The sequence below is a fragment of the Mytilus trossulus genome, chromosome 10 (genome assembly GCF_036588685.1).
Source record: "Mytilus trossulus isolate FHL-02 chromosome 10, PNRI_Mtr1.1.1.hap1, whole genome shotgun sequence".
In the NCBI taxonomy this organism is placed as follows: Eukaryota; Metazoa; Mollusca; class Bivalvia; order Mytilida; family Mytilidae; genus Mytilus; species Mytilus trossulus.
In genome coordinates, this window is record NC_086382.1 from 69,522,594 (window position 1) to 69,548,656 (window position 26,063).

The 26,063-nt window shown below is 30.8% G+C and overlaps 1 protein-coding gene across 1 annotated transcript in view; it reads right to left on the minus strand.

The window, feature by feature from the left end:
• LOC134688430 (E3 ubiquitin-protein ligase listerin-like) overlaps positions 1-25,510 on the minus strand; it is a 39,775-nt gene extending 14,265 nt beyond the window's left edge. Inside the window, exons 1-17 of the mRNA XM_063549136.1 lie at positions 25,351-25,510; positions 12,952-13,146; positions 12,509-12,607; positions 10,779-11,009; positions 10,446-10,498; positions 9,968-10,148; positions 9,351-9,524; positions 8,746-8,936; positions 8,021-8,165; positions 7,119-7,808; positions 6,098-6,329; positions 5,306-5,539; positions 4,651-4,801; positions 3,802-3,940; positions 3,041-3,292; positions 2,546-2,664; positions 1,655-1,759 (exon numbers count right to left, since the gene is read on the minus strand). Coding sequence (XP_063405206.1) covers positions 1,655-1,759; positions 2,546-2,664; positions 3,041-3,292; positions 3,802-3,940; positions 4,651-4,801; positions 5,306-5,539; positions 6,098-6,329; positions 7,119-7,808; positions 8,021-8,165; positions 8,746-8,936; positions 9,351-9,524; positions 9,968-10,148; positions 10,446-10,498; positions 10,779-11,009; positions 12,509-12,607; positions 12,952-13,146; positions 25,351-25,404 — 3,245 coding nt within the window. The 5' untranslated portion in view covers positions 25,405-25,510. The remainder of the gene's footprint in view (positions 1-1,654; positions 1,760-2,545; positions 2,665-3,040; positions 3,293-3,801; positions 3,941-4,650; positions 4,802-5,305; positions 5,540-6,097; positions 6,330-7,118; positions 7,809-8,020; positions 8,166-8,745; positions 8,937-9,350; positions 9,525-9,967; positions 10,149-10,445; positions 10,499-10,778; positions 11,010-12,508; positions 12,608-12,951; positions 13,147-25,350) is intronic.
• Between the last annotated feature and the right edge of the window lie 553 nt (positions 25,511-26,063).

Here is a 26,063-nt window from a genome sequence, read left to right on the forward strand (position 1 = left end):
CGCGGCCCGTGATATCGCGCATTAGTTGATTTCGTCCTATCAACACAGTAACACATACAAAATCGTTCTTGTTATTGTTTTAGCCAACCGAAGAAACAAAAAAGAATAAAATTGATAAGTTCAAGAATTAATTAATAACTGCAATCCCGTGATTTACCATATTTGGCCAATTTCCATTAAAAAAATTACATCATCAGATTATTTTTGTTTTATTTAAGTCAAATTAATATCAAATTGAAATATTTTTTGCTCTGCATCCTTGGAAGTGTGTTTGGTACAATCTCAGCTATATTTCGTAGTATAAAATCTTTCCTTTATTTCAAATAAGCTATTTTTGGAAGACATGCACGAAATCACCGGACATTGGAGGAACTCTCAGAACAGGGTTTTCCTAATTTTGGACACACATTACACAAAATCTAAAGGATGAAACCATACAAACAGAAGATTTTATGAAATAAAAGTATTTTATGAATGTGTTCACACAAAATTATCCAATTACTGGTTTTATCAGTTGAATGAAGTGAAGTCATAAGTCTTAGGTGCGCGGATACACCGGACTGCACCGTACATATTTAGACTTGACCCAGTATGACCCGTACCTTGTAGGTCACCGCCGTCGTTTAACTGTTTAAACACTTGACTACAGTCGTGTATAAGCTAGACAATAAAAAGCTTAAGCCTGTACTATTTGTGTGAAGTAAATGTGTTTGTTCTGTACATTTAAATTGTTTTACCTGATAACAAGGACGTATATCTATCCGTTTCCTTCTCAATTCACTTTGTCAAATTCTTCGAGCTTCTTCAAAACATACGTATTACTGCGCCCGGAAGTGAAATAAATATGAGAAATCCTCGTAAAATAATGCTATTTTCAATTTTGTTGAATCCATTTTGTTATATTTATTATACAAAGATAAAAAAAAAGTTACGATTAATTATGAATTTGCATATCATTATACGGAACGTTTATGGACTATTTTTTAAGTTGGTCATTTTGGCGGGAAATCATGTACACATACACACGTAGATTGGCTGGTACCCGATTGTAATGTTACACATCAAATATATCAAATAGCTAATACCCGGAACGTAGTACCGGGAACCAGGATAATACATAGACAACATACATAACTAATACCGAAATTGAAAACGCTTAACGGTTTCTCGTTCATAAACCGAATTCCGCTTTGAATTATAGAAGATGCAATATTAATCATGTTCAGTCGACTTTTCATTGTTATATCAACGTCTGAACTAATTAAAGAATCTTTATATGTCAGATAACACTTGAAATTGACCCGACCTCTTTCCTCATGGAATATACAAATAATGATAGTTTGTAGTCAGGTTGACTGCTTATAATGCAAAATACACCCTAATAGCAAGTTCTACAAAACGAACACTACACACTGATCGTTTCTTTAGTCCCCAATGTAAATGAAAGAAACACAAACCATATCATACCATAAAAAGAAGAGGAGAAATTTGAACATTTCCGGATCTATTTCTGGCCAAAAGACCCCCAGCATAGATTGAGTATGAAAAGATGAACCTCATGACTTAAAAGTCAGGCCTTAAAGCACTGCCTTTAAAAACAAGGATAAAATCTCCCATGTATATGCATCTTGTTAGTATGTGATATCAAACTGACCTGTCCAACAAGGAATTAAAGTCCAGAGTGAATACTGTATCTTTACTATACATGGTCATCAGTGACTGTAACGCTAGGCACCAGAATGATCCTTTCTCTGCAGCACTGTAATAAACAATACATGTAATTAAGTAATTTTATACTTAACACTGATAATGAACTGGTGACCTAAGCCTTACCTGGATTTTCCCTTTGCTGAAAGAATAGGTAAACATACATATTCAAATGTTAAGGGTTGTTGAAATAAAACATACAAGGTATATGGGAAGGTGCCCTGAAAATGGAGCAGCCTTATATAGTGGCAATTTTAGATTTAACATATTTTTGAGTGTACAAAAATATTTGACATTCATCCAAAGCAGAGATAAAAATATCCTTCCATGGTCAACAAGTATGTTTCATTTAACAGCTCTCAACTGAAATACTGTCAAAATCATTTTTTAAGACAGAGTTTATCTTACCTAGATCTGTATTTCATGGTTCATCTGTTAAACATGGTTAAAGTTAAATTTTGCTAATTAAGTTTGTTTCTTAGATACTATAAACATAAAGTAAACATTTTCTGATGTATGAAATGGTAAGATGTGCAGGTCTGCCTAGTAGAATACAGCTGATCTAAACCTCATTTTTTGGTAGGTCAATATTGAATTTTCATGGTAAGGTCTGTTTCTATAAATAATAGGTTAACTATGCATGGTGTATGTTATTTATGAAGATATACATGTCTGTCCAACCTTGACTTTATTTACATGGATAACTGATGTATAAAGATATATGTAATACCTGTAGATAAACAATTTTTTTTAAAGTGGGCAAGACATTTTAGCATGTGCACTCTTGTAATAAATGTGTAACTAGAACTGCCATCAATGGGTATGTCTAATAACTTACCTGTCTAAAGCTGCTGTCAGTAGGTATTTTTTACTGTTTTCTGTTAACTTCTGAATCAGTGTAGATATCAAAGTTTCTAAGGTTGTAATACACTGTGACAAGGATAGATTTACATGGACCTATTGAAACAGTATTAAAAAATTGACATCAGTGTAAAAATATGTTTTTCAAAAGACTTAAAAATTGGAAAGAATATTTAAAAAGTTGATTTGAAGAAAAAAAAGATATGGCACATTTGTTCCTGTTAAAAATAAAAAATCTACCACAAAAATTAAATTAATCGTTTTATACATGTAGGACAGCTTGTATAATTGTCCTTTATGAATTATGGTTTTCAAAATACAGCTTTGGAAAAAATCCAATTTCAAAAAAGGATTAACTAGGTTTGAAAAGAGCTTCTATATCATAAATGTCAATGTAAAACACATAAACAAAGTACTTAACCATCTAAACAAAATAATTTGTTGAACTGGCAGAGTCTCATTCCTTACTTACAATGTTATTTATATCTTTCCACTGGTTTACTATATTCATACTATGTAACACTGACAGTAACAGTTTAACCTGCTTCATATCAAGTTCTACTGATCTAGTTTCCTGTTCATCTGGTTTCACCACTGACCAACATAAAAGTCTTGCATTATACAAAGCTGAGTACAGAATCTGTGAAAAGCTGGCATCTGACCCTAGTGTTTGGTTCATACTGAGGTATGACAAATCTCCTTTGGTTATAAGATAATCTAAAACCTGAAAATAATTATAATATTAATAGCATCACAGTTTTTCTTTAAATTCTACTTGAACTCTACAGAGTATGATAATAAAACAAAAGTAGAATGACTTTTATAAAAAAAATATTAAATGGGGAAAGTGTCTACTGGACACAGATGATGACTTTTTTTTTTTACCTCAGGCATAGATTACCTTAGCTGTATTTGGCAAAACTTTTAGGAATGTTGGTTCTCAATGCTCTTCAACTTCCTACTTTATTTGGCCTCTTTAATTTTTTGGCTTCGAGCATCACTGATGATTCTTTTGTAGCCGAAAGGTGTGTCTAGCGTATATACTAAATTTAGTCCAGGTATTTATGATGAGTTTATAATCTGCTTACATATAATGTTATAACAGATCTTTACTGAAGAAGAGTAGAAGCTAGTTTTTGTTGTTAATTTTTCCAATGTAATCAAGAGACATTACAGCTGATTATATGATTTTGAATATTGTCAACCTCTTATAATTGTTTTCAAATTGATTACCTTTCTAGGAGCAACCATTTCTTGTATGTATAAATTGTGTACAAGATTTGACACAATAGGGTTGTCTCCCCTATCTCCAGGTAGGCTTTCCTTCACAACTGTCAACAATGTATCCACTGTTTTAATTATTCTATCAAATCTGAAAAAAATACAACTATTCTGTATTGGGGTTGTAAGAACAGCCTATATAATCTGTAGATAAATTCCTTGTAAAATGACACACTGTGGATTCTTTAATTTTTACAGGTATCAATTTTTATGGATTGAGAAAATATTTCTTCTTAATGAATATTTGATTTCCTTATAAAGTAAAAAAAAAAGCTTTCAATTTTTGATTAGGGACTTTCCGTTTTGAATTTTCCTTGGAGTCCATTTTTTTTGTGATTTTAATTTTTACCTATACCCACCAAAACTTGTTCCCTGTGTAGAATAAGGAATGCAGATTGTTATGAATTTTATGTAGTAGAATTTTGTCCTGAATATGCATGAAAATTTTCCAGCTAAATGCTAAGCAAACAATCAATCTATTTCAGTGCTGTAATTTTTTTACTTCAAATTCATAGTATTGATCTCTGATACATTTATCCTGTCCTTTTTTTTGTAGTTTAGTATAAAAAGTACTGTTAATTCAGAAATTATTGCAATGTTTTTATTATTGCAAAAAATGTGAAATGTTATAATTGCAATAATTTAAACATACATTTTGAAATTTGTTATATGAATAATAATTAAACCGGATTTTTCTCATTATCGCAAAAGTTAAAATCGTTAATGTTTAAAATAACAAAATCACAGTATTATATGCAAGCAATTATTTCTGAATTTACAGTAATTTGAAACATATCATACATTTGTATCTGTTGTACACTGATCACTTTGTCTTTAACAACACCAACAGCCTTCTGTAGTAATCCACCATCTTTAATCAGACCACCAGTCTGTCTAACAATAGACCCTATCCCAGTGGTCCATACCAGTTCTGATTCTAACAAAGTCTCATCTATAACAAAGCCGAAATAGTCAAAATATCTTTAGACCGAATTGTACAAATATGGCTACAACTCATAACATTGGCAATGACCTTGAAGATGTTAAATTTTATGTTTTGTTTGTTATTGTCTTTAACGTGAAAACTTGTTTGCAGTAGAAGATATTGGTTTTGCCTGGATATCATTAAATTGGGAAAATACTTCAAATAATTTTGCATTTATGTTTATTATTTCCTTTTCTGTGAAGTTCATGACTGAAGATTTTATATGAAGTGATGCAATCTCCTTAAAAAGATGTGGATTCATAAATCTATATTTATACATACATAAATAGAATGAAAACATTTTGCCTGAATACAATGTTACAAACTCAAAATTTACAAAAAAAAAGTTAATTCAGTCTTTTCCTATAATTTTTAAACTTACATTGTGGAATTTAAATTTTCAAACTTGTCCTCAAATTTCCCAAGTGAATTAAATGATCCGTACCAAATAAACCTACAACCATTACTCACCAGAAACCTTGTATGTATCGTCCAATGATATCGTCAACAGAGTGATCAATAAATCTTCAGCCGATGGCAACAACAAACAGTTCTTAGAACTGATGAAGAAACTCTGTGTTGCCTTGGAAACAAACTTAACAGCTATATCTGTATTGTTAGGGTCAGAGTTGTCAGCCAATGACAGCAGAGTTTGATGCACAATATGTAATATCTGTTTGATATGGTCTTCTCTAATTACTTGATCTGAAATAAGATTCTAACATGTATACATAGATATTGTCATCTTATAAGAGGCCAGCTGTTTTACTAAGATTGTTACAAGGGTAATGTGGAGAGTGAAAATAAAAATATCTGTTCAAATCATTTGCATGGAATAGAAAAAAATTAAGCAAAATATTTAGTTCTTTTAGTTCCTTTTAAACAATTCAATCAAATAGAAACATCGTTTGTAATAATTCATATTTTTATTGCAGTAACACAGTCAGATATCAAGATTGATGTTATTTTTAAATATGCAGAGTTTTAACTCTTCTTTTATGATCTTAGTTCTTGAAAACAAAAATCTACATGTGAATGAAAGATTTTAAATTAATAAAAGATAGATGAAGGTGTGTGCATTTTAATTTGTAGTGGTAGTTTGTGTACTGAATACAAATTTCCTGGTTGGCTGCCAACAATGGTGTGTGTGTATGTCTCTGATTTCATTCTTTTTTTCTTAATCTTTTTAAAATTAATACTGCAACCTTCCTGCAACTTCTCTATTCTTAGCTATAGAAAATACAAAAATATAGAAAATCAAACCTGAGTTCTGATCTGCAGTGAGAACCAATGATATAACATCCCAGCCAAACTGTATACTGGTCTGATTATCTACAACTGGTTTGGTGCTCTCTCTACAGACGACTGTTGCTATGCCAACCAGTTTATTACCCAGTATGTCACTATGTAACCATGTTTTGATACTACTAAACTCAGACTGTAGTCTGATACATTTGGTTAGAAGATGGTAAAAAGCTTCAAAATTCTGAACAGTCTGAAAAATATTATCAAAGGTCAAATTAATATCAACATAATAATGGTCTTATATTCTTTCAATATGCATTGCTGCTTATAATAATTTTTCTTTTAAACAAAAAATTTCCCCAGATGCAATATAAGAATGTTCTACAGGCCAGAGAACTTTCGAACTGAGGTACATTCATGGGTCAAGTGAAATCTCTGAACTGAGCATATATAAATATAAACAATGGATAATGAAAAAGTATCTCAAGTTATATATATAAAATGACTGGCTAAAAAAGTCGTTCATATTTGGGCAATCCATAACCATTGATAACAAATAAAAGTGAAAATACAATAATAGATTTACACAACAACTGCTGGAGCAGAAGATTATAACCTTTTTCTTATCTTAAACAATTTCTGTTAAATGTTATTGCTATCAATGGTTTTTTTTTAAACTGAATTTTTTAAGTATTTCTGATGCTTTAAATTTAAAAAAAAAACCTCATGAAATATTCATGTATTTGTAACACTGGATATGAAAACTTAAACATTGACAGCATTCTGTGAATACATCAACACTTTTATGTCTTATATATCCATTTCAAGTTTGACTAATAAATTTTAGACCAAATTCAATTTGTTTTACCTTGGGCCTGGTTAACATAGGTTTCTTTTCCTTTGAAATTTCTGACAGATGATATCATAACTACACTTTTCCTCACTCAAGGTATACAAATGTATAATCAAGTTGTCTCATTGGCAATCATACCACATCTTCATATTTATATAACTTTTACAATTGCTAAATAAAACCTACCTCAGTCAATGTCTGGAGAAGTACAGTCAGTGAACTGTTTTCTAGTAATGCAATAAACGTACAGATGATACTAATTATTTGTTTTTGATCTGCTGCGTTTTCTTCTGACTGGGCATGCTCAAGCCATGGTAAACAAACATTGAACACAAAATAATTTGAATGACTTTCATCTGTCTCAATGTCACCATGGCAACTTTCTATGACAAGTTTTATGGTATCTTCTGCTGGCTCTATTTCCATTAAAGCTGCAAAAAGATGCAAGCTTGGTGGATTCCATTGTTTGTGAGCATTCTGAAAACCATGTATGGCTAATTTTTGTACAAAAGTACTCATGCCTTTAGTTAATTTAATCCGATCTTGACCTTTTGAAGAAAGTTCAAATGAGTTCATATCAACACTGGGTTTAACTTTTTCCACTTTTCCTTTTTCTACAGGTTGTGGATAGACTAAATTGTTTACAAGAAGCATCACCCGATCTACCACTCTCATACTATCATCCTGAACTTCCTCACTAAGTCTCTCTTTCACTTTATCTGATAATTCTGACCAATAGGAGAGCAGAGTTTCTCTGACATCATCAGTTCCCACATTTTCCAGTTTCTCCAGAGCACTTCCCATCATGCAGTATAAAGGTGACTTATACAATTCTGATTCCTTCTCTATGATGGATGAAACAACAACTGGTAAAAGCTAAAATAAATACAAACAGAGTAAATATTGTGATGCTTGATGTTGATAATTTTTCAAGAAGTATTTTCATTTTGTTGGTTTTCCTACTGGAAATGTGGTCAATGTACACAGAACTTTTTATATGTCAAGCCCAGTCTTTGTACACAGTAAGGTGAATGTCAACAAAATACATAAAACAGATTAATATGAAACATCTCAATTCCTACCCATACCTGATCATGGAGTATTATTTTTATTAAAGTCAAATCACTGCCTGTGCTGGTAACTTCCTTCATCATAAACTGACCACATTCTATAAAAGCTCTAACAAAAGCACTGCATTCACTGGTATTGGTCTGCACTTGTTCTTTACTTAGTCTGAAAAATAAATATTTTTTTGTTTTTGTATTCAAATAGTTTACAATAATTAGAATTTATAATTGACGTGTGAATGTGATTTATCAAACAACCAATCTTCTGTTTCTTGTTATGCCAAGCATTCCAAGTAGGATGGCTTTATTATTTTACCGGTAGTGCTTAAATTGAAAAAAGTAGAAACAGATAAAACACTTCCTTCTAATATAACAGATAGCCCTGGTTTGCACGACTGATTTGTATCAGAAAGAAGGCATGATGAGTTCCAGTCCTATAGTGGGCCGTCATATCCTGGTCTTAATTTGAAAGACATTAAATTTCAATCTATAATTTTGAATTCCAGCTTTAAGCATTTACAATTTTAATATTTAAATGATTGAAATAAGGGAAATGCTCTCACAACCTTAATGAGAAGACATCTGAAATTGGAAAATTGCTTCCTATGTTTCACAGCTTAAAGCACTCAATACCTACACATTTCACTCACAGACTGATTGAAAATACAATATAAGACAAACTACTTAGACATGATAGACTTTTCTTTTTAACGTTTGTTTATTTTTCATTTCTATTGACAACTTACCCCAGTTTCATGTGGTTCAAGAATTCTACATAGATCTTGTTTTCTTCCTTCAGTAAATCAGGTGGAACCTTACTTATAAAGGGAAGTAAATCTGGAGCAATCAGAGAGCAGTTTCCATAGCAACCATTTTCTAATAAGTTCCTTAATTTTGGCCATAACGATTTTTCTATGCTTACATCTGTCCAACAGTCCTGTAAAAATATAAGTATATAAAGGCAAAGCAGTATATAAGTTACTGGTTATCTATAATCTAAATTATTGTACTATTTTCAATAATATATTTTTGTTGTTTTGTACCGATACATTTTAATGATGATAGAAGAGTTCTTCATAACAAACTGCATTAGATACTGACCTATTCAGGACTCCGAAATTTATTGTCATTTGAATTTATCTTGTCAGGGCCTTTTATAGCTTGCTATGCAGGTTTTTTTCATTGCCGTGCAGGGACACATAGTTGCTTGCATCCACATAATTAGGTCTCTGGTATTTTAACTCAATAATGATTATGCACTTGTATTTTATTAGCAGTATGATTATGTATCAGTTACTTAAAGGGCCTATGACTAGTTATATGACAGATTTACACATCTTTAACAGTTTACCTGTACGAAGTTGACGAGAGAGAGAACAGCTTCCCATACAGCAGGACAGATCACTGGATCTTTTTCATCTATGTTGTTAAGTATGAACGGGGAAAGCTTTTTAGAGAATTCCTGTGCAACATCTGGCATCGTCTGACAAAGTCCTGCTAGGAAAGTATACATCGCAGCTTTAATCTGGAAAACATTGAAACATTACAGCTCGACCATAAGACAAAAAATAAAATTGAAATGAAGGGGGAAAAAAAGACATATATATCAACTGGCAAAATATTATTTAGCTAATGGTTTTTTTATAATTTCCAGTCATATTTTAAAAATCATTTTTCTTATAACAAATGTGTTATCTTTTGGTCCAATCTTTAGAATACTGACATCTGATTATAATTAGTGTAATACAGATAACTTAATCATATAGGAAAACAGTTCAAAAAGGAGTTTATGAAATCCTTCAGTTTGTATTCTGTGAATTTGTTCCCTTTCACATCATAAAATTGTAAAAGTATTACTTGTAAAACTAGTCATCTTTTGTGTTTGTTGTAAACCCTTTCTAAAAAGATAAATCAAAATACTGACTGAGACTTCTGCTTAATTTTGATTGTAGCATTACTATCACTTACTGAAGTAATTGTTGATTTTCCATGTTTCCAGAATTTTCCATCTTTTAGCATAGTTTGCATATGGTGTTTGAGATCTTCAATCTGATTGGCTGGTAAAACAGTAATCAACTTTCTAAGAGCCAATAAGGAGGATGTTAGTACTCTGTTGTATTTATTGACCATTTCATCCTGTTCAGTTGTACTGAAATTAAATGGATGAAATAATTATAGAAATAATTTTACACAAAATTATAAACCTATATCTATGAGACTATGATATCAGTTTCATTTAATTCTTGCAAGAACTATACACAGGAGAGTGTTAACAGTGCAATGTTCCATGTAATCAATGTTTCTAAGGGACATACCTTTTTTAAATAATTGATTGACACTGATTTTTGAATTTGTTGGAGACCTTGATGACTACTGATTTTCTATGTCCCTTGTAACATATTGCCAGGGGGACAAAAAATACTAGGTAGTTAATGAAAGTACTTACGTGGAATCACTTAATGTATTAGGCGTCTGATTTAGGAGATTATCCACCAAATACTAAAAAACAAATATATGGTCATTATACATGAAAGTTTAATGTATAAAGTATAATCTAACAACACTGATATAAACTATATTGAACTTCAGAATATTTTGTAATGTAAAATTGTTATGTCTGTAGTTTTATCCTTTACAAAAGTTTAAAAGTACAAAATGTACATCTCATTTTCATTCAGAAAAAAAGGGTAGAGTTTTCTCATTAAATGTATTATACAGACCATTATCTGTTGGCTTGGTTTGAGTGAATGTAATCTAGAAAGAAGATTGTGATATATACCACTGTGACTACAGATTTACAGAAGACAAGAGCATCAGTCTGTTTGGCTGGAGGGAAAGCTGTCTGGAAGGCTTGTTGTGCTGCTGTTGACACGGTAGGGTAGGTATCACACTGACACAGTAACCAACTTCCCATCAAACTCTTCAGATAAGGAGCCAGATTCTTCCTAACTCTTAGCACTAAAGTGTTCATAGACTGCTGGGTACATTCTCTAACTTTATGGTCTATATCCTGTAAGATAGAATATAAATGTACAGCTTATATGTTCATGGAATGCTTCATATACTTGAGTTTATTGGCTTTTTTGCATCTTGTATAATAGTGCAGTCTTTGCGAAAAAACCTTAAGTAAGAAAATCATCTTTAACTATTTACGTTCCATCTAACTGGCTTCTAACTCCTCATTTAAGTAATTTCACAGGCCCAACCCATAATTTTACTGGACAAGGCTGTAGTTCTAAGACTGATGATGCATAAAGCATATATGAGGTGTAATTGTTTAATGACTATTAGGTACATTGTCTGATCTAAACATTACGTAAATAAACAAAAAAACAATGGAAGTGGGATAATCTTGCATTTGTAAAACTGACTTACTTTTATTTAATTTCTTGATCATGTTGATATAGTATTTTTTTAAACACTTGTATTTAAACTTACCAGAGTTGATTTATTGTATATATCCATGTATGGAATGTCGAGACAAATATTCAAATAAAATCATTTTAATTCAAAATCAATGGACCCCTAAATATTAAATAATTACAGACAAGAAAATAATAAAAGGACAAACAAAAAATTGAGAATGGAAATGGGGAATGTGTCAAAGAGACAACAACCCGACCATAGAAAAAACAACAGGAGAAGGTCACCAACAGGTCTTCAATGTAGCGAGAAATTCCCACTCCCGGAGGAATCCTTCAGCTGGCCCCTAAACAAATATATAGTAGTTCAGTGATAATGAACGCCATACTAATTTCCAAATTGTACACAAGAAACTAAAATTAAAAAATACAAGACTAACAAAGGCCAGAGGCTCCTAACTTAAGACAGGCACAAAAATGTGGCGGGGCTAAACATGTTTATGAGATCTCAATCTCCCCCTATACCTCTAGCCAATGTAGAAAAGTAAATGCATAGCAATACACACATTTAAAATTCATTTCAAGAGAAGTCCCAGTCTGATGTCAGAAGATGTAACCAAAGAAAATAAATAAAATGACAATAATACATAAATAACAACCATGACTAGCAGTTAACTGACATGCCAGCCCCAGACTTCAATTAAACTGATTGAAAAGATTATGATTTCATCATAAGAATATCAGGCACAATCCTTCCTGTTAGGGGTTTAGTATCATACCATCATAACATATATGAGAAGAACATAACCCGTGTCATGTCAACAACTGTATACATCTTTTTAGACAAAAACATTCATTAAACAATATTCTATGACCTATATATATATAACATGTGCTAAATAAACAATCTGTGAGAGAGCCAGCTTGACATTTTCTTTTAGATCCCTGACCAGAACTTCTGATTGTTTCTAGCCATTTTTAGCCTATTTAGTTGTATTTGTCATTAATAATTTTCTAACTTTGTTCATATAAGAGGAGATGCCAGTTTGACATATAAAGATAGTTTGTGATAATTTCTATTTTTAATTTTTTTCTGATCTCTCAAAACAAAGATTTATGAATAGGTAGATTAACAATACAAACTTACAAGAGCAACTTTATTATAGATCCTTGGCCAGAACGGTAAGACAGCCTTTAGATGTTCAATGTCTTTCTCTTCACATAGGACACTGAACTCCTGCAATGCCTATGAATACAAAACATATATATACTGCAATATAATTACAAGTTATGAATACCATTTTACGACTGTTACTGTAATTCTGAAATCAAAAACTCATAACAAAAATTTTTTTTTTTATGAATATCATTTTAGTTTTGAGCTTATTGTTTTGTACATAAATCAGGCCATTAGTTTTCCTGTTTGAATTGTACATGTATTACATTTGTCATTTCAGCACCTTTTATACCTTACTATGCAGTATGGGTTTGAGTCATTATTCAAGGCTGTATGGTCACCTGTGATTGTTACCTGCAATTTCATTTTGGTCTCTGATAGTCCCCGATGAGAATGGCTTTTTATTATTATACCTTAACTTTAGTCGTACTATCTTTCTTTGTCAATTTCCTCAGAACCAATCTGAAATCAGCATCTAAAGTGTTATCTATATCATCGAAGACCTGACTGGCTGGAACATATCCTGGGCTTCCTGAAAACCCTATAAAACCTGTTGCTGCTGTTCCTGTTGTCACTAGCAACTGAGCAGCTTGACTACTACTAGAAGGCTGAAAAATAAAATATAAATATATATAACATGTATAATGATTGGTCAGTGTTATGATACATGTATGCAAATTAAAAAATGTGATAAATATATCCCTTTGAACAAAGTTTAACCAGTATTTAATCAGTATATCAGGACAGTTTTCAAGGTATTATATAACTTAATGTATTTAAGTATTTAGCAACAAACAATTTACTCATAAAAACTTGCCAAAATTCGGGAAAAAAAATGTTTGCTTATTCTGAAGGTTAAAAATATATTAACAAGTAGTCCAAGTAGTCACTGCTATAACCCCCCCCCCCCCCCCCCCCTTATTACATGTAGATGCATTATTCTATTTTCTCTTTATATTATATATGTGAAGTCTCTATGCATTAATATACCCTGGTAAGTGGTTCCAGAGACATATAATACTAGAGATTTGCAACTCTAGTAGAATCCAAGAAACGATAAACGAAATCACGTGAGACCGGACGTGATTGGGATTATGTTGTTACCTGGGATGAAGATGCGAAAATTCCGCCATTGTTGTTAAGAGAGACGATACGCTTAAAGATTCGTTTTCTCGTTTATGTCGATTGTTTTCACAGCTGAAGCATGTAAGTATATTCAAAAGATACATCTAACTAGTTCTAACAATTTGTTTATACTATGTGCTGAAATGATGATAATAATCCAATGCAGACCAATTTAAATTCGGTCCATTCAGCGTCCCCTCTTTATTGCTGTAGAACCGGTGTGGCTCACCATTTTTTTTCATAAAACTTAGAAATTTACAATTATATATGCAATGTTATAGTGTTATTCTACTCCCGATTGTTATCCCTTTAAATTGATACTATTTTCGTATATTTTGATCAATTGTGTTTTCATAAAATACCATATCAAAGGTGATTTATTTTTTTCACATTGTTACCCAAATCCAGCTATGAGAGAACTACCTTTTTTCATAAAACTTAGAAATTTACGATTATATATGCAATTTTATAGTGCTATTCTTCTCCCGATTGTTATCTTGTTAAAATGATACTATTTTTGTATACTTTGATCAAATAGAGTTTTCATAAAATACCATCAAAAGTGATTTATATTTTTCACATTGGTACCAAAATCTGGCTATGCGAGACTTACCTTTTTTCATAAAACTTAGAAATTATAGAATAAATATGCATTTTAATGAGCCTGTTTTTATTCCAAATGTTAACTTGTTAAAATAAGATCAGCGGGGCATATATTTGTATTACCATTGACATGTACACATTCCCAATTTATTTCTCTTTTCTTTGTAAATTTTCCGCATTATTCTCTATTCTTTATTTATTTTAGCACCCCATCAAAATGTATAGAAGTAGAGACTTAATAAAGTTGATGTCAGCAACTTACATTGTATGTTCACTGTACCACGTTTCACAATAGACACACATATCAAATATTTGTACCTAATCGCAAGCTTGAAAGGTCTATACATGACAAAATGAAATTTAAAATAGATTTAGCATAATAAACATGATAAAAACCTGCAGAATATTTTATGACATACATGTAAGACGTAAAGTTTAAAAGTAAGACAAAAAGTCTTTTCAACTCTGTTTTTTTTAAATTTAGAATGCCAAAGAGGAAAAGATGTAGAAATTAACAAAAGTAGTTAAAAAGAGAGTAATCCTCGACCATGAACAGCTGTTGGTACCATTATGGAGGAGATATCTGTTACAGTTTCAATCCACACTGAAGATGAAAAGAGAATGAAAAATTATGAACGCTTGAATTTGATTGTCATGCTGTTTCTTTTTCTATCACCACTGCAAGGCACAGAGCAACTGATTGCACAAGAAATTGAGATATTTGCAGTGAATGAGACACACAATGAATATGAAGAATCTTGCCATCTCCCTTTCACTGAAAGCAATTTATTACAAGTTAGCATCGGGGATACATATATCCTTAGCTGTAATTTGCATAGTTGAACTGTACCATTACAGTTGCAGGGAAATGAGCATAAAACTCTCAGTTATCATTGACAGTAACATTATGAATAAATGTTTTATAATAAAAATATTGTTTATACCTGGAATTATTTTTGTTCTCTTAAATTTTGGTTTAATTATTGAAAAAGGATGGAATCATGTGTAGTGATATTCTAGATATATTGTATACATAAATACATGTACATGTTCTGATTCTCAGTCTGACTGGTCCTTTTCATTTCAGAATTCTGGGATGTATGTTGGTGTTTTTTAACAGTTGTAATTTGGTTTATTCAAAAACCACACCAAATTAATTGGTTTATAGGTTTTATAGATATGCTTACTGTGGGGAAAAACATAACAAATAACAACAAACAAGAACATAAAATTGTACGGCTTGTGATAATGGTGAAATCTTTTATAATGCCTTTATTATGCATGTGCCTTTCCAAAGTAAGGAGCCTGTAATTCACTGGTTTGTTGCTGTATATATCATATTTGGATTTTTTTGTTATTATTTTGTTCATAAATCGGACAGTAAGTTTTCTTGTTTGATGTGTTAAACCTTTTTCTTAAGTAGACCTTGTATAGTTGACAGTGCAGTATGAATTTTACTCATTGCTAATTATACATGAGCCTTTTGGTTACCTAAAGTTGTTAATGTCTATCATTTGGTTTCTTGTGGAAAGTTAAAAATTATATTGCATATACTGTACAGAAAAGAAATGTCATACAATCGCACATCAATATGTAAACAAATATGAAATATTTGCCACTGGACGTTAAGCAACCATCAATTAAATCAGCCTGATCAACAACAAAGGTAGACACATTTTTGTGCAGTTTGTATTAAGTTAAAAAAAGGTTTTAGCTAACAAATCAAGTCAAAATGTTGTAAAACTATTCACACATGTCCATGTCTGTTTCAAAATTAAAAGGAGATTTTAACTAGTCCAAAAGTAAAAAAAAAAAAAAAGGAGGGAAACATGTTCATTTCAAAACATTTAGATATTAATATGGCATTTAAACTGATGTATGCTTTGAAGTCAACTTGCCAAGTTAACAGAAGTATAACATAATAAAATGTTTCTTCTTACAAAAATTGTTACATGAAATGGCAGCAATACCTACTGCTGCTGTGAGTTTTTATTGTATATTTAGCAGTTCCTTAAGCTTACAATATGGTTTAATACCTTTATTTTCGAGGTCAAAAGTGAGACTTTTATTGCCATTTTCTATTAAATGATCATTAAATGTAAGTCCTAACTAAATACACAATCCGTGGAAAGGAGAAACCATAAATTTACCGACAATCATAAAAACAACTCAATGCAAGCTCTTAAAATAAATTTTGAAAAACACACTTTAGAAAAGAAGTTACAGACAATCATAAAAATAAACCGATACAAGCCAAATTAATATTGAACCCAGAAAGTAATCAATTTTTAATGATCCAAACAAATTATGAATATAAGAAAAAGTCAATCATGACGAACGATAAATTTATTAAACAAATTAAGTTTTTTTTCTACACATTAATCAATTTTATATTTTGTAAATAGTATTTTCGGAAAGAGTGGACACCTGTGGTTTAACAACTTCGTTAGTACCAGGTGTCAAATAAAACTCATTTTAACAGGTTGTGATTTACCTGACCATCGGATAATTCAAGCCGAATATACATGTCACACTGTGACATTATGTCTCCGAGACAGGTGTATATTTAATAGAACCCATTATGAAACTTTCAAATAAAATTAACTCTGATACAAGACATACAATTTATTAAGTGTTAATTATTTAATATTGTATTTTCAAATAATTACATATGAACTCATATTATTCAATTAATTATGTTAAATTTAACACTGAAACAGTTAGTTTATGATTCAACTTCAACTTTTCTTCGAGTACTTTTAATACTTTGATAAAGACTCTATTACCCAAAGAAATCTCGCGAGGTTTAAATCTGGCCGTGTGAAATCACAGGATTTCGCCGAGTTGCCAATCTCTTGTATTATATGTCTCTGGTGGTTCTCAGTGAAAATAGTTAAAAAAGAAAATCTCAGTCAATTGAAAAATTTCAAACAGCGGTATACTACTGCTGCCTTTATTTTACATTAAATGGTTAAGGCATCATTTTACATTAGATACAAGCAATAAAACAGAAAAAATAAATATGGTTATGAACATGATGAAAGGGGTTTTCATACAAGCATTTTTTATTTATTTTTAAATATATGGGGAATGTGATCATCATGTCCACAGGACAAACATGATGTCCCCTTTTGAATATAACATTATAAAGGGACATAACTCAAGTACAGTAAAAGTGATGCTACCTTATTCAAACTTAATCTGCTTTTTGTGGAAATAATATGCATTGTGTTTAAGTTTCATAATATTTGGTTGAGGAAACTAAAGTAGTAGAATAGAATAGATGGATATACAGACAGACAAGGATAACACAATGAGTAATAATAATGACTACACATACATGACATATTATCATGATTTTAGTATTCTTAAATAATCATTAATTATCATGTTTACAAAACTATTAAATAACAAACTTAAATTTAGACAATTTTCCATAATGAGACAAAATCATTAATATATTTTACAGTGATTTTTACTGTCGATTTGCTGCTAATCAGTTTCCTTGCTAGCGAAAGCCAATTTGTGAATGCACCAATTTCAAGTTGTAATGAATGTTTAATGGTGGTTACTTTGTTTACTTGTTGATTCTATTTATTTGAGTAAATTGGTTAATGTAATAAGTGTTATTTCTAGTTCTGTAACTCTTTCACCTGATACCAGCAATGTCATTAATATTATATGGAGATTTCCTGGTCTTGAACATGCCTGTCATGCTGTCGGCTGGGTTAGTTGTCCCTAGGAGCTATAAATATGACATCGCTCACTGGGTTCAAGAGGTCTTAGGATTTGAAACTGTTACTATGACAAGTAGACTAGCCCCCACTATCATGACTATATATTTATTATATTTAACATGTTTAAACTTATGTTCAACCATATATATTTCTTTAAATAAACATTTTGTATATATCTACGTAGTTTTACAGTTTGTCCAATATCCGAATCCGGCTCCGTCCACCCTGATTCTAGTTCGCACTAGTTTCTGTTCGCCCTAATACCTGTTTGCCCCGAGTCCGTTCTCCCTGATTTTATTTTTCAGTATAGTGTTGCGTTGTGTGTATATAATTGAATGTGTTGAAGTTAATCTACAATTTTGCCTAAAGCTAGCTGCTATACTATAATTTTTAACAAGCCAGGAAAATTTTTAAAATGCTGATTACATTTTGGAGGTAAAGAGATTGAAAGTGAAAAATTATATAGATATCTCGGAATCACATTTACATCTACTGATATTTTTAAGCAGTGTAAAGATGAATTATACAACAAATCTTTAAAAGCATGTTTTAAGCTACAGATCTAGAGATGCTTATTATTTGATGCATTTATATGTTGTAAACAGTTACATAGCTCTAATGTAACATGTGTAAATACATGGTATTCTAGTATCTATTTTGAGAGAGAGATTGACTTACCAAATTTTGACCAATTTTATTTTATTAATAAAAATGTGGCAAATCTTCTGTATTTTACTTTCAATAGATATACATAAATTTTAATATATATATTTCGTTCATTGATGTAACATATACATATCATAAATGAATAGAGGGCGAACGAACCCAGGGCGAATAAACTCAGTGCCAACGAACTTAGGGCGAACATGTAATCAGGGCGAACGATCCCGATACCCCAATATCCCAAAACTTGGATAGACAACGAGGTAAACACATTCCCATTAAAAATGAGGTACAGTGACACGACACTGGTTGATCTGAGTTGAATCAGTGTCAACCACATGACAAAACAACCAGTTCTGACTGTAAGTAATAACATTACCATTTTGACATACAAAATTTACTGGAAAGTAATTCGTAAGTTGCCTATACTATTATTAGTGCTTTGATAATTATTTCATTCTTCACAGATTGGTCATTTTTATACCAGATTTTGTATCATTTTCCCCTTCAACAACAACAACAACAACAATTTTTATTTGTCAATCAAGACGCCCCGAGGAGCAGTACAATTACGGTTTAAATTTAAGTCTACAAATAATTGTGTTGATTTTTTTCATTGAAATTACAATACATGACAGTAAAATTAAAACAATATTATATAAGAGAAGGGAGACAACAAATACAGTATGTATTCTCAAAGATAATGAGTGAGTGAACACAATCAGTACCGTTTTATAATTAGAAGAAGAGCTGGACTACTCATGTGTTTATGCTTAATTTAACTCTTCTAGATTTTATTAAACTATCAATTAATTTAATCATTATGTTATTAACAAATGGATCTTCATTTGACATCAACCATACAAATTTAGATTGGTCATTTAAAGTTTTAAAATTAGTAAATTTAGAGGATAAATTTGAAATAAAACTGGACCTTTCAGTTTTAAGTGATGGACATTGAAGAAGAAAATGAATTTCATCCTCAACAATGTCATTATTACATAATTTACAAAATCTTTTATCTGGGGGTATTCCCTTATGTCTTCCCTTTTCTATTTCAAGTTCATGGGCACTAATTCTAAATTTGGTTAACTCATTTAATGTTTTACAATTATTTAACAATAAATATTTTTCAAGGCCTATATTATTTTTAAATAGTCTGTAGGTCCTTAATTTATTTCCTTGCACCATGCCAGGTTTGTCATTATTTAATTGGTTAAGCCAAATTTCATCATATTTAATTCGGAGTTTTTTAATGATAATTGACTTTATATGAGATTTGTGATTTAACAAATATTCTGGGGTTAAATTAAGATATTTAAATAATGAATAAATGCTTTCCAACCAATTGTCTTTATATGTTTTAGATAAAATTTTAGACTCTTCAAATGCTTCTTTAATGAGAGAGTTATTTTGTTCTGTGAGTCTGAGCCAAAATTTAGCCATATTAAGAATAACCTCAAGAGATAGGGGGTAGCGCCCCAACTCTCCCATCACTGCTAAGTTTGTTGATCTTCTAGGTACCTGTAGAGAATATTTACAAAATTTAATATGTAATTTTTCAATAATTAGATCTTTGCACATTTGGAAAAAATAGTTGTCTCCTTTTGATTGTAACTTATTTGGAGAGAATTGACCCCAAATTTCTGAGCCATATAACAAAATCGGCTTCAGCATGTGGTCAAAAAGATGTAAAAGTGTTTTAATATTAGGTTTAAAATGGGTGAAATATCTTTTTAATTTAAAAAAGGCTTTTAATGCTTTATTATAAAGATTAAACTTAGCATCTGTAAATCTGCCAGATACAGTGAATATCATGCCAAGATAATTATATTTTTTCTCATTATTAATAAGCTGACCATTAAATGTGAATTTTTCCTTTGAAATTCTTCCTGTGTTATTAAAAATTAATACTTTTGTTTTTTTCATGTTAATTTCTAGTCCCCATTTACTACAATAATCCATTAAATTATCTAAACAATTTTGTAATCCAGATGAAGTTTCAGAAATCATAATGAGGTCATCTGCATACATTAAACAGTTAAGGCTTCTGTTGTTTAGTAAAACTGGGCAACAGCCAGAATCAAATATTTCAGGTAAATCATTTATAAAAAGTTTAAACAATGTAGGGCTCAGATTATCCCCTTGACGAACACCAATATCTGATGGGAAATTTTCAGTTAGTGTGTTACTATTAGTTTTTACACATAGAGATGTGTTTTTATACATATCTTTAATTACATTATAAAATAAATCGCTCAATCCGAGCTTTCTCAATTTAAAAAATAATGCTAAATGCCAAACCTTGTCAAAGGCCTTTTTAAAATCAACAAAACAGGTATAGAGGCGTTTATGTCCCTGCTTAGTGTATTTATCAATTAAGGTTTTAAGTACAAACATGTGGTCACTAGTTCTTTTTCCTTTACAAAATCCTATCTGCTCTGGACCAACTATATTTCTTTTAGTTATAAACTTTTCTAATCTGTTATTAAGTATCTTTAAAAAGAGTTTTCCTACGCAACTACCTATCGTGATGCCCCTAAAATTTGAGGGATCATCTTTAGATCCACTTTTATGTAATGGGACTATAAATCCTTTAGCCCATATATCGGGAAATTTTCCTGAAGTTAATACTTTATTAAATATCTTTACAAAACATTTAAGCAGAAATGATTGGCTGCACTTGAGCATCTCATTTATTATTGAGTCAAAGCTGCTTGATTTATTGTTTTTTAGTGATTTAACTGCTTCATTTATCTCTTTTTCTGTAATTTTATAATCCAATTCTGTGAAAATGTTATGCTTTTCTAGTTTATTAAGTGAATCAATTAGTTCTTTATTTACAGGTAAGGAATTTGAATTAAGCTTTTTAAAATAGTGTAACCAATCAGAGTTTGAAATATTAGATGTATCTCCTTTCGTAGAGGATTCATTACTGAGAGACTGTAGTAAGGCCCAATATTGGGATGGATTGTTATCTCTCATGTTGTCTAGTTGTACTACAAGATCTTTACGGAACTGTTTATATTTATTTTTCCTAGTTTTTCTATAAAGTTTTAAATCAAAGAGCTGATAGCTCTGAAGTGGAAGAAGGTGAATAAAAGGTAACTTGAATTACCATAAAAGCAGCCCCCACTTACCCAGGCTGCTTTGTTCCATTATCGTTAAAATGTATGATTTTTCTTCAAACAAGAAAAGGTCATAAGTACATGGATTTCCCATCCGTACAATCATTTTATATGTTCAGTTGACTATGAAAATTAGGTAAAATCTTTAATTTGGCAGTAATTAAGAAGATCATATCAAGAGGAACACATGTGTACTAAGTTTCAAGTTGATTGGATTTCAACTTCATCAAAAACTACCTCGACCATAAACTTTATAACCAGAAGCAGGACGGACGGACAGACTAGAAAACATATTGCCCATAAATGGAGCATAAAAATAGTAAGACTTGTTACATAACTTTTGAAAGTTTCCATATGGGTTTTTACTGCACAACAACAATTTTAAAGGTTACAATTTTTAGCGACGTATTTTGCAAGATCTGGATTGTCTAGAAAAAGTGTCATATTTGTATGATGAACTTACATGCCTTTTCCTTAAGTCTGTTTGCATGATTCTAGTTATATATTAAATCGGTAGAAAAAATATACATGAAGCTAGCAGACCAGGGTTTATTTTCCAGATTAAGAATATTAGATGCTTGTTGAAATTTCCAATTTTGAATTATGCACAAAGATGGACCTTTAACAAGTTGGGAACAACACTCCAAATGAGGGTAACCTAACTGGAAGATCATCACAACCCACTGAAAAAAATGAGCACAAAAAAAGTCATTTATATTCATATTATTTGATGAAACTTTTCCCCAAGAACTATGCATCTATTAAGTACTGAATGGTCAAAACATCATGTTTTTTTATCGACATAAATTTTGTCGTTAATGTAACCAAATGATGTAGAAATTGTGTTTTTTCATCAAATTTCCATCAAATTGTAATGTTTATAGTTCCCTTATTGCCTCTATATTTGAATTAAATAAAATAATAAGAAGAATCTGTTTCTTGTTTTGTTTTATTTTGTTTTTGACAAATGATTGTTCACTGCTTGCAAATGAATCATTACATTTATATATCTTATCTGTATATATTTTTGTTCGTGTCTCCATCTCCTTATCATTTGTAAATGTATAGACAAATAAGAAAAAATAAGCTCCACATGTATATTTGCAACATCGTAAATTAATTAAAAAAATAACATACACTAACACTAGTACTGCATGGATTTTAAGCATTATGAAAGTCATATTTGTAGAAAGCTTAAAAAGACTTAAAAACAGTGTAAAATGTCTTGCTATTTCCTAACATTTACAAATTTAAATTTCAAAATTTTACTAGGATCTAACTACTAGACCTTTTATTAGTCTAGTTGCACATATTGTATGTTAAATTCTAATCAGATGTAAACAAATTTATTATATAAACTTCAATTCAATCCTTGAAAGGAGGTCTAGATTGCTAAAATAATTTACAAATTTTAATTTTTTTATTTGTCCAAAATCATTTAAATTCATTTAATCAACATCCTTTAATGATTATTTGATTAAAATATTAATCATTTTTAGTCTTTTACAATTTACATTTTTAAAAGCAAAATAACTGAAAACAGGATAAAACAAAGGGAAGTAACAAAAAAGTATTTCAATATTCCCAATACACATCGTTTTGATAACACAACGGCAGTTAGCCGGAGGTAAACATCGTTGATTACCAGTATGTTTGACACCCAAGTTGTCAAGTGAAGCCATATAATTAATTATACATCTTCTTTGATGTTCAGGTAAAATTTAACACAGGTGTCAATTACACCCGTACAGTAGTAAAGGTTCAAATATGGAGTCTGAAAAATTTCATACACGGGAGTTTTTGCTCCTAAACGGGAGGTTCACTTGTATGTTACGAAGGGCATCTAATTCACATGACAAAAGAAAACCATGAATAAAGACAACACTTTATATATCCTTTTTATTTATATAAAAACAAAATCTTCTTGTCTGCAGGATTGCAAATTCGTAACTTCAAGGGCGAACTTGTAAACAGGGCGAGTTGTCCCGATACCAAATTCACGCATGCGTAATACAAATCTCTACAGTTAAAACATCCTGTTACAAGTAAACAAATAACGTTCATGTGGATGAGATGAAATCTAGTAATTTACATTAATAAAAGGGTCATATTTACGATAGTGATTGTTTTACAATCATAATTTACAAATTAAATGATTCAGATGCCTAATCATGTGTAAAAATCGGTGTCAGGAATCTAAGTTGTTTTGAAATTGTAATACACAGAAACGAATGCGGCATACAGAGACTCAATGCCAAGGGTCGGCCCCTTAAGTCTTCAGAAGACTTGACGTCTTCTTCCACTAAAAACTGAAGAAGTTCCCTCTCACTATGGGGTCATTATTATATTTTTTAAATAACTTTTCCTTGTCATCTAATTGTTTACGCATTTTAATTAAAGAAAAATCAAACCACTTTGGTTGTTTCTTTATAGTTTTAGTATTTGACTTTACAGAGTTAGGGGTTTTTGGTAAAATTTGTTTTAAAGATTTATCAGCTGCCTCACAGATAATATCATTTAGTTTTAAAGTCATATTTTGAGAATCAGAGTCGTCAGACATAAATTTTGATATTTTTTCTTGCATATCATTAGAGGTCAGAGCTGTTTGAAATTTTAATACAGACTCATCATTCCAAATATATTTAGGGGGGGTTATCTGAGAGTGTTCACTCTGAATATCTAGGACAGGAACTTTCATATCTATATTTAACATAATAGACACCTGACTGTGATCAGAAAGATCAGCTAAAAAGTCATGAACTTTAAAAAAAGAAACTTTATCTAATAGTTCCTCTGATACTATAAAGTAGTCAACTACACTGCTCCCCCGAGGATTATGGCAAGTTAATTGCCCAATGAAATCCCCTCTGGTTCTTCCGTTAAGAATTCTAAGCCCTGTCTGCACACATATATCGTTTAAGGTTCATCATAACCTTTTGGCTAAAATGGCCGTATTTACACCCCAAATTTTACTCTGAGTACAGACTAACCTATACACCTGGAACAGTTTTAAGGGATGGCAGGAACTAGATATATAAATTTTAAATGCATTTTATGTTTCAGAAAATTATAAACTTTTCTAGATTTTGCTATCAATTTTTTTTCGTTCCTGCAGAAGGTGCAAAAATTAACTAAGTCGTGAAAACGATTGAGAAGCTCCCCTCATATAATCAATGTTGTGAGTAGTATTGATTTAAATGGACAATAGATGGACAATAGACACCTGTAAACAATAGGTGATTTAACAGGTTTAAACTGTGTAACTGAGTGGACCGTATCAAATGAAACTCGGGTGTTTGTTTATTTTGCTATCTTCTGCATACTGGAAAAAAATGGACATCAAAATCCAGGTAAGTTTTTAATTTTCAGAAACGTAGACTTCATATAACTTTTATATATCTAGTTCCTGCCATGCCTTAAAACTTTCCTGGATGTACCAGTTTGTCTGTACTCGTAGTAATTTTTGAGGTGTAAACACGGCCATATTTTTCAATTCCTTATGATGAACCTTAATAATTTCCCTCGGGTAGATAAACAGTTTTGCCTGATAATTTACCCGGACATTTCCCTTTGTTCTCTGTGACTGTTTCTTATTCGTGTGTCCTGGCATTTTAACTGCCAAACATACGCTAAAAATAAATGTAAATTTTCCACGTTTGATCAGGTTTGATTGTGAAATATTGTGGGAGATTGTTTAGTTGTGTCCCTTCACAGGAACTGCCTAACAAATGGCTTGTTGTACCGACCCGTACTTTCTCTATCATTGGCGGGAATATTGTCCCGATTAGAATTTTATATTGCACGAGCTTGCGAGTAATTAATTATTGAAAATGAAAATAATAATAATAATAATAATAATAATAATAATAATAATAATAATAATAATAATAATAATAATAATAATAATAATAATAATAATAATAATATATTGATAATAATAATAATTATGATAATAATTAATTAACAATAATAATAATAATAAAAAATAATTTATGGACAACAAGATCACTGATCAACTGATTTAAATATGTCTGGACAACAACATGGGACCTAATCAAAGAGAGGAAAACTGAGTTACTCAAGGGACATCCAAACTCATTTAAGTCGAAACAAATAAGCATATTCAGTAGATATTTAAGTTTTTAAAAGAGAGCAATATTTTTGAATCTTTGAATTGATAAAAATGATTTGGTGAACGTATATATTTGTTCCGTCTAACAGAAGTTCCACCAGAAACTTTGATATAAACTATGACACAATGTATAAAAA